General features: G+C 36.7%; 1 protein-coding gene across 2 annotated transcripts in view; it reads left to right on the top strand.

Moving 5' to 3' along the window:
• The first annotated feature begins 4070 nt into the window (after window positions 1–4070).
• Window positions 4071–15499, top strand: part of LOC134690370 (uncharacterized) — a 36939-nt gene continuing 25510 nt past the window's right edge. Inside the window, exons 1-3 of one of the 2 annotated variants that reach the window (XM_063550343.1) lie at window positions 4071–4107; window positions 5001–5086; window positions 5598–5792. In XM_063550343.1, coding sequence (XP_063406413.1) covers window positions 5035–5086; window positions 5598–5792 — 247 coding nt within the window. In that variant the 5' untranslated portion in view covers window positions 4071–4107; window positions 5001–5034. Of the gene's footprint in view, window positions 4163–5000; window positions 5087–5597; window positions 5793–15499 lie in introns of both variants that reach the window. The other variant, XM_063550342.1, reaches the window with a different exon arrangement.

The raw sequence follows: 15499 nt of genomic DNA, 5'->3' as shown, positions 1-15499 counted from the left end.
TTGTGGTCAAGCCGAAAATCGAAAAAAAATATGGATAGGGGTGAAGATAAGAGTGATTTTAAAAGGTAACTCAAATAAATTATCCCGAAAATGATATATCTTTTTATTCCGTATATAATAAGGAAAAAAAAATAAAATTTTTTGTCACAACATTTCAAAAGATCGTGGAAGAATTAATGATTTTTTTAAATTTGTATTTCTGTCACAAAATCCAAATCTCGCATATTTTTTGGAGTTCTTCAAAATTCGAACGAAAGCTGCAGATCCAAACCACAATTTACATATCCATCCTTCCTGTGTCAAAATTATACAATACATATACTACTTGCTATGTCTTCAATTAGTAAGTACTGTTTAAATTATGTCCTAAATTCTTCATTTTATTAAATCCGTTGAAATGTCACACTCGCCGTTTTCTGACGTTTTGGCGTATTTGTTAAGTGTCTTATGAAAAGTAAAAGGCAGTTGCAGTCTTTTCTACGATATGATTTTTTTTTCAAACGAGAAAACTTTTTTTTTAAGTGTATAAAAAAAAATTGTGTCGAAGTTTTAAGAGAAAATATTGAAAAACAAATAAACGCGATCTTTTTGTTTTTGTCTAGTCAAAATGTCACAAAACGCCGTTTTTTACATTTTTGTTACAAGTATGATAAGTCATATTATACAGTTTTGGAGGAAGGAAAATTTGAAATAATAATAGCACAAAAAATACTATATAACATTAAAACCTATTGTTCATGGATTTTTTTGAACCCATTTTCGATCACATGTCGGAAGTATTAACGACACAGTCAGCGAGTACTTTTGTCTAGTCATAATGTCACACCATGCTTTTTTACTTGTTTTGACGTTACGTTCTGTAAAACTTGACATGTAGTGCCTAACGTCGAAAATTGCGGAAGCCTATACGTGTCATGCTTATTAACTTTTTCCAATTTGATATAACGAATTATGAATTTGATATAAAAATTTATCACATTGTCAATTTGATATAACAGAGTATCAATTTGATATAACAATTTAATATCAATTAGAGATAACTAATAGTCAATTTGATGTGAATTTCTCTGCCAATAGTATGATTTAATTATAATAATGAGATTGATTGAAACATTGCGTAACCCAAATTTGCGCATTTGTTTGTGTATTGATTCATTGTTTATCTGACGTCCAGCGACAAATATGTCATTGAATGTTTATTCAAAACTTTCTTAACAGGTTAAATGTTTCTGAAACCCTCTTCCTCCCCTTTTATCTATTATTTGAGGCAGTTTGCGGGACTAGTTTGAACGTTATTTGTATTCAGTACATGGGACCTGGTGTCTTCAGAACGAACGATTATAATAGAAAAAGGATCAATTTATATTGCACATTTTCAAATCAGAAAGAATGGATAGTGTGTTTCTAGGGACATCGGAACATGCAAGGATAAACAAATGCTGGCATGCTTCTATATCAATTTCGACGGGCACATGCAAGGATTAATAACTCATCATTAAGTTCATCCTTCCTTTATATTTGTTTCAATATTTATTTTGTTTGCACACTTTTTATTAAAAACAAAGACCCATGCGCGAGATCTAGAAGAGAAAACCCATGCACAATCGGTGCAAAAGGGATCTGATATATCAATTTTAAAAGTCCGTTCTAGCCTGGAATTTATATTCCAGAGAACGTACGTAATGGGCTCTGTGTATATCCCCTGTACAAAATTTATTTCCTCACACAATACTGTTCATAAAGTTGCAGTAGGAACTGATTTTTCTCTTTATCTTGTCTATATAAAAAAGAAGATGTGGTATGATTGCCAATGAGACAACTATCCACAAAAGACCAAAATTACAAAGACATTAACAACTATAGGTCACCGTACGGCCTTCACCAATGAGCAAAGCCATTACTGCATAGTCAGCTATAATAGATTGTTGTGCACATTCACCTATACATTGTATTTTTATATATGTTGTTGTTTGCAATTTGATGATAGTATCAAGAAAACCGTAAATAGCTGAGTGACAACTATAGAATTACTTTTATTTCAATGATGAACCAAAGTGAACATATAAATATACATACAACTTTGATATTAAGCCAGCATAAATTAATGCTCGTGGTTTTAGTATTATTCAACTAGGAAAGTTTTTGCTATTAAAAATGGGCTTTCGAAAATACAGCTGAACGGATTAATCCAGCGCTAAAATGGGCTCTAATGTCTGCGCTTAAATGTCCCCTAGTAGTTTTTCGCTAAAATTATCTGCGCCCATCTGTTTTCTTGTTCATAGTTGAGATTAAATTTCCTTTTGTTTATGAAATTGGCAAATTTGATTAAATTAATTTTATTGTGGTTAATTTTGAATTTGCTTTTAACTGTTGATTCTTTTGACATTTAATACAGGCGACGAAACAAACGATTCAACTTATAAAATCTTTATTCGGAAATTATCAAAAGCGGATAAAAGAATAAGCCCTTGACAACATTTACGTGTATGATGGTCTTGTTAAACCATGATAGTCCGTCTGAAGGGGGTGATAAATGACTGAACCGTGTTAAGAGAGAGCAATATCTCTTGCACATAAAAGTCACCCTTTTAGATTTTAAAAAGAGCAGGCTAAGGCTACAAGGAAGCACTCGCACCCTCAAAGTGGAAACGGATTAATTATAAATATCCTGTTACAATCAAAAGAAAGAGAAAATATCTTTGCTCCAAGGGGATACTTATTCAAATGAATATTATTTTTCCGTCTTAATTTAACTGTACTTAAAAAAATATGTGCCGCTTTTGCATTTCGGTTCTATACGTAGCAAGTCAAGCAAACCGCTCATATAAATTATGCTGTATGATTGAGCTGTACGAAATGAAAAAACGTACGACGTTATTTATACAATGCATGAAAAATAACGTCAAACTAACGTTACCAAAACTAACACCAACACCGTACGCGACGTCAGACTACTACAGTGAAAATGGACGTCATACTAAACTCCGAATTATACACAAAAAACTAAAATTAAAAAAGAATCTTCATTTGGTCCTTTTTGTTTTCAGTTCCTCTTAACGTATGTATCTAATTTTTACTTTCAAAAATTATGGCTATGAGTATCACCGATGCGACACGAATTGGTGATATGCGCATCTTGTGCACTGAATTCACCGTACTGTTATCAGAAGAGTTCTCTCAGATCTGTACTAAGTTACTTTTTGGTTTAGGGATGAATAAGTACCCGTCCACCTCCACTTTTTGTATTCTATTTGTACCCATCTGATGAGTTAAACTTTTTTTAATTAGTTTTTATTGTTTGTTCTTATGTTGTATTGTTACACCACTGTTCCATGTTAGGGGGAGGATTGAGCGCTTACAAACATGTTTAACCCGCCACATTCTGTATATGCCTGTCCAAAGTCAGCAGCCTGTAGTTCTGTGGCTGTCGTTGGTTCATGTCTGTCTTATTTGTTTTCACATTATTTTGTTATAAATAAGTCTGTTATAGATTTTCATTGAATTGTCTCATATTTTATAATGTCGGTACCTTTTATAGCTAATTAAGTCTACGGCATAGGCCAAGTCTGTCTCATTGTTGAAGGCCGTTCGGTTTCTTATAATTGTTTAAATCAACTTCATTTTGATATTTGGTGGATAATTGGCAATTATACCACAACTCCTTATTTGCAAATTATTTATTTTTTTCTCTCTTAGAACATTCTGTTCATTTTTCATTGTTTGGCGGCGACTTTTCATGGAATGCAACTGAGGACGACTTTCAATTGCGGGATTTTCTCGCTGCGTTGTAGTCCCTGGCGTTGGTGGCCTTCGGCTGTTGTCTAGATCTGCTCTTTGGCAGAGTTGTTGTGTCTTTGACATAATCATTCCCGATTCCCATTCTTTATTTTAACTATAATAAAGCAACTTAACCGTCCGAGTTATTTCCCCTTACTTTCTGTCCTGCAGTATCCTGGTATCATTAATCTGTTACATGCACAATTAACAACACACTACAAATATATACACTGACAGGATCTCTAAGGATTATAAACACTCTATTTGAAAATAATACATACTTTAATAAACTATATGTATAATAGTATATCCGCATCAAAAACAATAACTGTAAGTATATGTGTACTTTTGTTTTAGATGTATAAAAAATATGGATTGAATACATGTAAGTATTTTGAAGCATAATATTTTCTGCGAATTCAAAGTGATGTTGGAATTCTCTATGATGAGACAATAAAACGTTCCTTATATACATTTAGTACATAAGACTTAGTTTTAAAATGCTTTAACAATTTGTACTTGTCTAAATATTTACAACTTGGTGATGAAATTTGTTCATAAAACAAGCAAGTGCCAAAAAAATGCATGATTCTTTTTGATGGTGTCTAAAGGCGTTGACAGAACACATTTTGAATGAAGCGCGAAAGTGCTTTATAAGACACTTAATGTTCACACGAGTAATAACGACTAACATCCACCTTTTCGGGTGTTGTTTGCATTGCTCGTTCATTGTCACAAAAAAGCACGTGTAGTCATACATATGTATATGTTATATTTCATTAGGAAATAAAACAAATCTTCTTTGATTGGCCTAGCAATCCGTCTAGGCCAATCAAAACCACGAAACTTATGAAATAAATGTAATGTAATTATAATTTATGATTGATGATCTATTTCATGTATTTGTGCTCACAAAAGCCTATATTCTTCATGACAAAAACTTATAGTATTCATTATTAGTTTTAAAACATATTTTTTTTTTGTCATCGCATTTTATGTTGAAGTCGCACAAAATATATCTATTCGTGATCTAATATCTTGACTCTTATTTACTATAATAAGAATTTCCAAGAAGAACAACTAGAATTAATACACTAGTGCTAAAATTGGTGTCAATCAATTAAAGAATAACTTTATATGCCGATGTTAATGTCTTTTCGTTATATTAGTATGTTTTAGTTAAGTATATTAAAGATAGATATTTGGTTATTTTGATTTTTCAGCTTATATTAAGGTAGATAATTCGGACATAGAATCATGGTTCCTATGACAGTATTGTTTATTTTCATGTTATTGAACAGCCATCAAGGTAAGACATCTTTTAAATTAGTTTATATTTTAATACCTTTTTTACGAATTTTGTAAATTATGTGTCTTATGCCCGCCGATAGAAATTAACAGCCACGAAATAGCACAATAGTGCCATAAAACACCAATCAATCAATTATTCAGTGAATGGTAATGATACTCGAATTTAAATGAACCAAAATAACTTGTAGAATTTCCTGAGGAAAGTGATCTAGGGTTTCTCTGACTAGTTCATTCCGTGATTCTAAAAATGTTCTTAATGTGCGGATGAAGTCGGTCAATATACTTGACTTGGTACGGCTTTCTGTAGAAGAAACAAATTTTGTAATTGTTTATAATTGATTAAAATTATACAATTACAAGTTGGTTTTTTTCCTTCTACAGAAAGCCGTACCAAGAATATTGACCGACATTTAGAACCTTTTTTTAAATCACGTAATGAACTAATTCAAACGAAAACCTATAAACACATTGAAATTTTTTAATTTTCGTTTACCTTCTTTTCTTTTTAGTTGCGTTAGAGACCGTTATAGTAAGAACATATTACAATACAGAATTATCATGGACAGATGCTAAAGATTACTGCTTTAACCAGAGCAGTATTCTGGAAGCTAACCATACAGATACCATGACAAGTTTTGAAAACGAGACAGCACAAATATGGACTGGATCTTATACCACGTGGTCTAACTGGGCTGTAATCTGGGGTACGTTTGCCGTTTACATAAGAGGGTCTGGTCGGGGGTACTCAATTTCTCTATTCGGCAGTGGCATAGCTAGGTAATTTTTACGTGTAAGCCAAAACCTCGGCGAGGGGTCTGAGGGTTCAGGTCATTGCACCTGCTGGTAGTTGGTTCGAAGTCCCCGTAAGCTAATAGGTTATCGAGAATGAGATACCATTCCCTTTATTAAAAATTCTCATCAATAAAACATACTTTAAAAAGAATCTAAATGGTTTATTTTTTATGATTAGTTTATTCATTGTGTTAAATTGGAATCTTATGGTCATTAGTTTTACAGAAAATGTCCTACATGTAACTAGTTAGGGAACTACCATTTGATTTTTAGGGGGGGGGCTAGGATGAAATTTGAAAAAAATAGGCAGGACAGGAGTTTTGAGTAAAAAAAAAGCAGGATGAGCATCTTGGCTAAAAAAAAAGGCAGGATGACAATTTGGGTAAAAAAAGTCAGGATAAACTAGTAAAAAAAAAGGCAGGATCGAATAGAGTAAAAAATAAAAAGGCAGGACAGAGATTACAACTAAAAAAAAAGCAGGACAAAATTTTTCATCCTAGCCCCCCCCCCCCCCCCCATAAAAATCAAATGGTAGCTCCCTTACTTTATGTTTAAAAGGAGCAATGGGGTAAATATCGTTATTGAACATGAAATAATTAATGTTCGGAGATGATCAGACGCAGTATTAAAATGCGTGAAGGTTCTGTGGAACCCTGGTTCTCGCCTTTGATTGCTTACCTAAAAAAATGAATGAATTTATCAGTCTTTTACATGATTATAAAAAAATAAAATATTTTCTTCAGATATTTTTCTTGTTCTGGAATATCGACTTCTGTCTTACTTTCACGACAATCTATTGAGGTTTATTATGTTAACTTGCGTAGAAATAAGTATGTCTATAAGTATAATGTTATGATAAAAGGATGGAAGACAAACATTCCATACGAAAGTTTCACAAAGTTATTGATATTAAAAAAATAAAGTTAACCACACACTGAACCATAAAAGTGACGCTGCCGACGAAATTTATGATCGCTATGTCTAGCCTTTGCGACATATGAAAATGTCACGGACTCGACAAAAATGCAAACCACATATCGAATTTCAGAAGATAATGAATTGCTTTAAACAAAAGGAAAGTGGGTAAAATTAACCAGACTCAAGCTGGCAGCCACTTTTATCGGCCAATCAAGTTAGCAGCCACTTTTTTCCAGCAGCCAATTTTGACGATATGTCTAAAAACCCAAAAACCGCATGAGACTCAAACGTTCCAAAAATTGCTAAATCTTAGTTAAATAAAGTTTAACAGCGGAATTCGACAATTTCGCGGCTTGTACTGCTTCTAAAAGCATTTAATTACGTTTTGAATATGTATGTGAAGTTAGCTGCCGGTTTGTTATTAGATATTCGATATTCAATATACAACCGGTTGCTAGCAGTCGGTTCAACATCAAATTTAGTTGAAAATCAAAAGTATGATTTCATAGTTAACAGGAGTGAAAAATTACGTCGCAAATAGTTTTATGACCCCTTCAAGCTGTCGTAAATTCTCGTTGTCCTCGAATATAAACCCTTATATAAGTTGCATATTTGTCTTTATGTAATAAAGATTTTTATCAATAAAACGAGAGATTCAACAAAGATTTAATTCAACATATAATATATAAAACTAAAACTAAAGCCGGCAACTCTAAAAACATTCCAAAATATAAAAAGAAATATCTATGGAAAGCCAAAAATAGAATAAATATACTGTGAAAACCTACGGGAGACTGCTCAGGTGACAGTTATACCCCTTGTGTTTTAATACACAAAATGCAACGATATTATAGACTCTGTAGTATATAAAATTGGGTGTAGAGATTAACGTGACTATGAGAATCTTGGATTATGGGTATTGAAAATACATAAATGGGCAACTTTGAACCTCTGTGGTGGCCAGACGGGCCCGGATCCCAGAAAAATATTTAAGTGGGGAATAGCTTGGGTTAATACCTTTAAAATGAGCTAGGTCCGGTTCGGAACTTTGCCGTAGGGATATACCGAAGAGTACCGAATGTGTAGTTGATATGAAAAATACGTAAATGGGCAACTTTGAACCTCTGTGGTGGCCAGACGGGCCCGGATCCCAGAAAAATATTTAAGTGGGGAATAGCTTGGGTTAATACCTTTAAAATGAGCTAGGTCCGGTTCGGAACTTTGCCGTAGGGATATACCGAAGAGTACCGAATGTGTAGTTGATATGAAAAATACGTAAATGGGCAACTTTGAACCTCTGTGGTGGCCAGACAGGCCCGGATCCCAGAAAAATATTTAAGTGGGGAATAGCTTGGGTTAATACCTTTAAAATGAGCTAGGTCCGGTTCGGAACTTTGCCGTAGGGATATACCGAAGAGTACCGAATGTGTAGTTGATATGAAAAATACGTAAATGGGCAACTTTGAACCTCTGTGGTGGCCAGACGGGCCCGGATCCCAGAAAAATATTTAAGTGGGGAATAGCTTGGGTTAATACCTTTAAAATGAGCTAGGTCCGGTTCGGAACTTTGCCGTAGGGATATACCGAAGAGTACCGAATGTGTAGTTGATATGAAAAATACGTAAATGGGCAACTTTGAACCTCTGTGGTGGCCAGACAGGCCCGGATCCCAGAAAAATATTTAAGTGGGGAATAGCTTGGGTTAATACCTTTAAAATGAGCTAGGTCCGGTTCGGAACTTTGCCGTAGGGATATACCGAAGAGTACCGAATGTGTAGTTGATATGAAAAATACGTAAATGGGCAACTTTGAACCTCTGTGGTGGCCGGACGGGCCCGGATCCCAGAAAAATATTTAAGTGGGGAATAGCTTGGGTTAATACCTTTAAAATGAGCTAGGTCCGGTTCGGAACTTTGCCGTAGGGATATACCGAAGAGTACCGAATGTGTAGTTGATATGAAAAATACGTAAATGGGCAACTTTGAACCTCTGTGGTGGCCAGACGGGCCCGGATCCCAGAAAAATATTTAAGTGGGGAATAGCTTGGGTTAATACCTTTAAAATGAGCTAGGTCCGGTTCGGAACTTTGCCGTAGGGATATACCGAAGAGTACCGAATGTGTAGTTGATATGAAAAATACGTAAATGGGCAACTTTGAACCTCTGTGGTGGCCAGACGGGCCCGGATCCCAGAAAAATATTTAAGTGGGGAATAGCTTGGGTTAATACCTTTAAAATGAGCTAGGTCCGGTTCGGAACTTTGCCGTAGGGATATACCGAAGAGTACCGAATGTGTAGTTGATATGAAAAATACGTAAATGGGCAACTTTGAACCTCTGTGGTGGCCAGACAGGCCCGGATCCCAGAAAAATATTTAAGTGGGGAATAGCTTGGGTTAATACCTTTAAAATGAGCTAGGTCCGGTTCGGAACTTTGCCGTAGGGATATACCGAAGAGTACCGAATGTGTAGTTGATATGAAAAATACGTAAATGGGCAACTTTGAACCTCTGTGGTGGCCAGACGGGCCCGGATCCCAGAAAAATATTTAAGTGGGGAATAGCTTGGGTTAATACCTTTAAAATGAGCTAGGTCCGGTTCGGAACTTTGCCGTAGGGATATACCGAAGAGTACCGAATGTGTAGTTGATATGAAAAATACGTAAATGGGCAACTTTGAACCTCTGTGGTGGCCAGACAGGCCCGGATCCCAGAAAAATATTTAAGTGGGGAATAGCTTGGGTTAATACCTTTAAAATGAGCTAGGTCCGGTTCGGAACTTTGCCGTAGGGATATACCGAAGAGTACCGAATGTGTAGTTGATATGAAAAATACGTAAATGGGCAACTTTGAACCTCTGTGGTGGCCGGACGGGCCCGGATCCCAGAAAAATATTTAAGTGGGGAATAGCTTGGGTTAATACCTTTAAAATGAGCTAGGTCCGGTTCGGAACTTTGCCGTAGGGATATACCGAAGAGTACCGAATGTGTAGTTGATATGAAAAATACGTAAATGGGCAACTTTGAACCTCTGTGGTGGCCAGACGGGCCCGGATCCCAGAAAAATATTTAAGTGGGGAATAGCTTGGGTTAATACCTTTAAAATGAGCTAGGTCCGGTTCGGAACTTTGCCGTAGGGATATACCGAAGAGTACCGAATGTGTAGTTGATATGAAAAATACGTAAATGGGCAACTTTGAACCTCTGTGGTGGCCAGACGGGCCCGGATCCCAGAAAAATATTTAAGTGGGGAATAGCTTGGGTTAATACCTTTAAAATGAGCTAGGTCCGGTTCGGAACTTTGCCGTAGGGATATACCGAAGAGTACCGAATGTGTAGTTGATATGAAAAATACGTAAATGGGCAACTTTGAACCTCTGTGGTGGCCAGACAGGCCCGGATCCCAGAAAAATATTTAAGTGGGGAATAGCTTGGGTTAATACCTTTAAAATGAGCTAGGTCCGGTTCGGAACTTTGCCGTAGGGATATACCGAAGAGTACCGAATGTGTAGTTGATATGAAAAATACGTAAATGGGCAACTTTGAACCTCTGTGGTGGCCAGACGGGCCCGGATCCCAGAAAAATATTTAAGTGGGGAATAGCTTGGGTTAATACCTTTAAAATGAGCTAGGTCCGGTTCGGAACTTTGCCGTAGGGATATACCGAAGAGTACCGAATGTGTAGTTGATATGAAAAATACGTAAATGGGCAACTTTGAACCTCTGTGGTGGCCAGACAGGCCCGGATCCCAGAAAAATATTTAAGTGGGGAATAGCTTGGGTTAATACCTTTAAAATGAGCTAGGTCCGGTTCGGAACTTTGCCGTAGGGATATACCGAAGAGTACCGAATGTGTAGTTGATATGAAAAATACGTAAATGGGCAACTTTGAACCTCTGTGGTGGCCGGACGGGCCCGGATCCCAGAAAAATATTTAAGTGGGGAATAGCTTGGGTTAATACCTTTAAAATGAGCTAGGTCCGGTTCGGAACTTTGCCGTAGGGATATACCGAAGAGTACCGAATGTGTAGTTGATATGAAAAATACGTAAATGGGCAACTTTGAACCTCTGTGGTGGCCAGACGGGCCCGGATCCCAGAAAAATATTTAAGTGGGGAATAGCTTGGGTTAATACCTTTAAAATGAGCTAGGTCCGGTTCGGAACTTTGCCGTAGGGATATACCGAAGAGTACCGAATGTGTAGTTGATATGAAAAATACGTAAATGGGCAACTTTGAACCTCTGTGGTGGCCAGACGGGCCCGGATCCCAGAAAAATATTTAAGTGGGGAATAGCTTGGGTTAATACCTTTAAAATGAGCTAGGTCCGGTTCGGAACTTTGCCGTAGGGATATACCGAAGAGTACCGAATGTGTAGTTGATATGAAAAATACGTAAATGGGCAACTTTGAACCTCTGTGGTGGCCAGACAGGCCCGGATCCCAGAAAAATATTTAAGTGGGGAATAGCTTGGGTTAATACCTTTAAAATGAGCTAGGTCCGGTTCGGAACTTTGCCGTAGGGATATACCGAAGAGTACCGAATGTGTAGTTGATATGAAAAATACGTAAATGGGCAACTTTGAACCTCTGTGGTGGCCAGACGGGCCCGGATCCCAGAAAAATATTTAAGTGGGGAATAGCTTGGGTTAATACCTTTAAAATGAGCTAGGTCCGGTTCGGAACTTTGCCGTAGGGATATACCGAAGAGTACCGAATGTGTAGTTGATATGAAAAATACGTAAATGGGCAACTTTGAACCTCTGTGGTGGCCAGACAGGCCCGGATCCCAGAAAAATATTTAAGTGGGGAATAGCTTGGGTTAATACCTTTAAAATGAGCTAGGTCCGGTTCGGAACTTTGCCGTAGGGATATACCGAAGAGTACCGAATGTGTAGTTGATATGAAAAATACGTAAATGGGCAACTTTGAACCTCTGTGGTGGCCGGACGGGCCCGGATCCCAGAAAAATATTTAAGTGGGGAATAGCTTGGGTTAATACCTTTAAAATGAGCTAGGTCCGGTTCGGAACTTTGCCGTAGGGATGTACCGAAGAGTACCGAATGTGTAGTTGATATGAAAAATACGTAAATGGGCAACTTTGAACCTCTGTGGTGGCCAGACGGGCCCGGATCCCAGAAAAATATTTAAGTGGGGAATAGCTTGGGTTAATACCTTTAAAATGAGCTAGGTCCGGTTCGGAACTTTGCCGTAGGGATATACCGAAGAGTACCGAATGTGTAGTTGATATGAAAAATACGTAAATGGGCAACTTTGAACCTCTGTGGTGGCCAGACGGGCCCGGATCCCAGAAAAATATTTAAGTGGGGAATAGCTTGGGTCAATATCTACGAAGTGAGCAAGGTCCGGTTCGGAACTTTGCCGTAGGGATATGCCGAAAAGTACCGAATGTGTGGTATATATGAAAAATACGTAGATGGGCAACTTTGAATCTCTGTGGTGGCCAGACGGGCCCGGATCCCAGAAAAATATTTAAGTGGGGAATAGCTTGGGTTAATACCTTTAAAATGAGCTAGGTCCGGTTCGGAACTTTGCCATAGGGATATACCGAAGAGTACCGAATGTGTAGTTGATATGAAAAATACGTAAATGGGCAACTTTGAACCTCTGTGGTGACTAGACGAGCCCCGATCCCAGAAAAATATTTAAGTTGGGAATAGGATGGGACGATATCTTTGAAATGAGGTAGGTCCAGTTCGGAACTTTGCCGTAGGGATATGCCGAAAAGTACCGATTGTGTGGTTGAAATGAAAAGTACGTTAAAACACAACTTTGAATCCTTACGATGGCCGACCTGCCCGGATCCCAAAAAATTACTTAAGCAAGGAGTAGTCCAGGTCAATACCATTGAAATGAGCTAGGTTTGTTTCGGAACATTGCCGTATAAATGTGCCGAGAAGTACCGAATGTGTTGTTAATATGCTAAGTTTGCTGAGATGCTACTTTAAACTTCAGGGTTAATATTAAACGTTACAGTCTGACTGCTGTTAATTTACACTAAGTTCTGTAAGTTTATTGCATCAATACAGGATATAAAAAAATACCTAAAATGACAAAAATCCGAGTAAAACTGATGTCATACCTAGCTAATAAAACAGGGTCATATTTTCATAGAACCCTTTCAAGATAATTTACAATTGAATTTTTTTGTTGTTGTAAAGAATATTTAAGTGTATGTTGAGTTAAAGAAATAAACAAAGTTTTTAGAAAAATGATGCATTAGATTGGGTATGACAGCGAGTACTTTCCAGAATACCAAGTCAAAAAGGCACAATCATTTAAAAAAATACAATTCGAAACATTACGATATTTGCAGGAATATGTACAAGAGGAACTTTTCAAAAACCACCTTGAGTTGGGTAGACTAGTCACATTTTGCATGAAAATAATATAAAGGAAACAAATATTTTCCGGAGTAGGTACTCACCAGAAAATCATTCCCAACGTCTCATAAGGGCTAGTGATGCCCGACAAGTATAAGTTTACTTCTTAAAACGGGTACCCTCTTGGCAAAGGATTTTGGGTTAAAGGGATAAAGTAGAAAACCAAAGGAAGTGCTGGTAAAGCTTATTGATGTCAACGCATCATGTGTAAACCCGTACAGAAGTGTTTCCTAAAAATGAATTTATACTACAAGCAAAAAAAAACGTGGAATACCTTAAACATCTAGATTAAGGAAATACGACTTCAACAAGACATAGCAAAGGAATCTGTTATGAAGGCGAAAGATGGTAGAAAATTACCACAGTGACCATTGAACCATTTTTAGGCAAGTCGAAGTGCTTTGCATACACTTGATTAGTAAAATGTCAGAAGCACACAAGTTAAGAAGGCATCGAAGGTACAGTAGATGCTTCGAGTAGAGTTGGTAAAAACCAACCCCGTAACAGGTGAAAGTTGTTCCATTTTTTGGTCAACTGAAGTTATTTTTACTGAATCAACTAACTAAGACACTTAACTAACGTTCAAAGTTATGAAAGTATAGCATATTGCATGCGTGATTGAAGGGGGTGACCGTTAAGACATATTGTAGAATTACACCTTCATATGTATAAATTGTAACCCTAAAGGGTAAATCTTACATTCGCCTTTCAGTAAAACTAGCACAAAAGAACGCCATTATTAACGTGAGCTGTGTTATAAAGAGTACACATAAAGAGGTGAATCAGAAAAGTACACACAAAGTGCGCCAATATAAAAAAAACACGTGAAAATGAGTTGAACAATAAGGGTTTAGTTTCCCCCATGTGTTTGAAACACATTGACCAGTTGTAAAGGCTAAATACTAGAACTAGCTTTTCTATCAACGTGTTTGGGTATGATGGTGTTGAAATAAACAACAACGATTGAAAAAATGAAGAACCCGAGAAAAATTTCAAAGAACATCGGAAAGGACAGAACCCACGCAGACATGTAACTAAACAACATTACTGATAGATAAAAAAAAAGTTTATCACATTTGTTCAGAGCCAAAGTGTCATCTACAATGTTAAAGTATTTTTATCGAAAGTGTAAGAAGCACTGTTTGAGAGAAGACATTTAAGACGAAAATTCATAGTACTAGTATTTTGATTAGAGGGCTGGAGTGAAAATCAAGATACCTGAAGAAGATACCTTTATAAGATATACTGTAAAAGTAAAATGCGATTTCCTTATGTTAATTATGGTGACGTTTAATGTTACTTATAACATATAGACACATGACAACCTGACAAGTCAAAAGCTCACACGAATGCTTACCAACAAAATACACCTTCAGGTTTTTTACTACCGCGTCAGGTATGATGGCGGAAATTCAAAATACAAAGAAACAAAAGTGTACCCAGGGGGTGACATGGTTATATATGTGTGGCTTGTAAGGAAGAGGAGATGAAGGACATTGCAGACTTGTACATGGATAAAAAGACCTGGTGATGACTGAAGAATATCCCCAATGTTTTAAAGCGAGTTCACGTTGTCACATGTACGATGATGAATTAGGGCAAGGCAAAGTGCGTGATCGCGACCACTTGATCGTAAGTATCGTGATGCAGCACAGATAATTAATGTAACTTAAACTTACTTACCTATGTTTCCATTATATTTCACAACTTAACAATGTATGACGCCCACTTGTTCGTAAAGGCATTGGGGTATACTGTGTTTTGAAGTGAACTGCATTCCAAATACCGATGAAGAGAACATTAGTCTTTCTAAGAAAGTTGATGGGTAAGACATTCTATTCATTGATTAGTGTATGTTTATGTTATTTTATATATCTAGCCATTTAAAGCTGAACCAGTGTAAGGTATTGAAGTCTTGTTTTAGGAGCATTATGAATGAATGATAAACAAAGTGTGTACCCTTACGATTTCATGAAGGGTCCTCATAAGAAGAAGAAAATACAACTACCATTTGCTGACCAGTTTTACAACCGACTTAACAATGAACACATTAGTGTGGCTGACTATGCTCAAGCAAAACTTGTGTTAACTAGATTTAATTGTCAAACATTACAAGACTACCGTGATGTGTACTGGAAAAGAGACGTTGTGTAATTGGATGATATATTTGAAAACTAGTGTCATTTGTTTAAAAGCTTACGGGCCTTGATGTATTTCATTATTACACACACCAGGGATAGCTTACGATTCGGCGTTAAATATCAGCAAAGTTAGATCATAATTGTTACACGACCCAGACATGT

This window comes from Mytilus trossulus, chromosome 11 (genome assembly GCF_036588685.1).
Source record: "Mytilus trossulus isolate FHL-02 chromosome 11, PNRI_Mtr1.1.1.hap1, whole genome shotgun sequence".
NCBI lineage: Eukaryota > Metazoa > Mollusca > Bivalvia > Mytilida > Mytilidae > Mytilus > Mytilus trossulus.
This window is presented reverse-complemented; position numbering and strand designations above follow the sequence as displayed.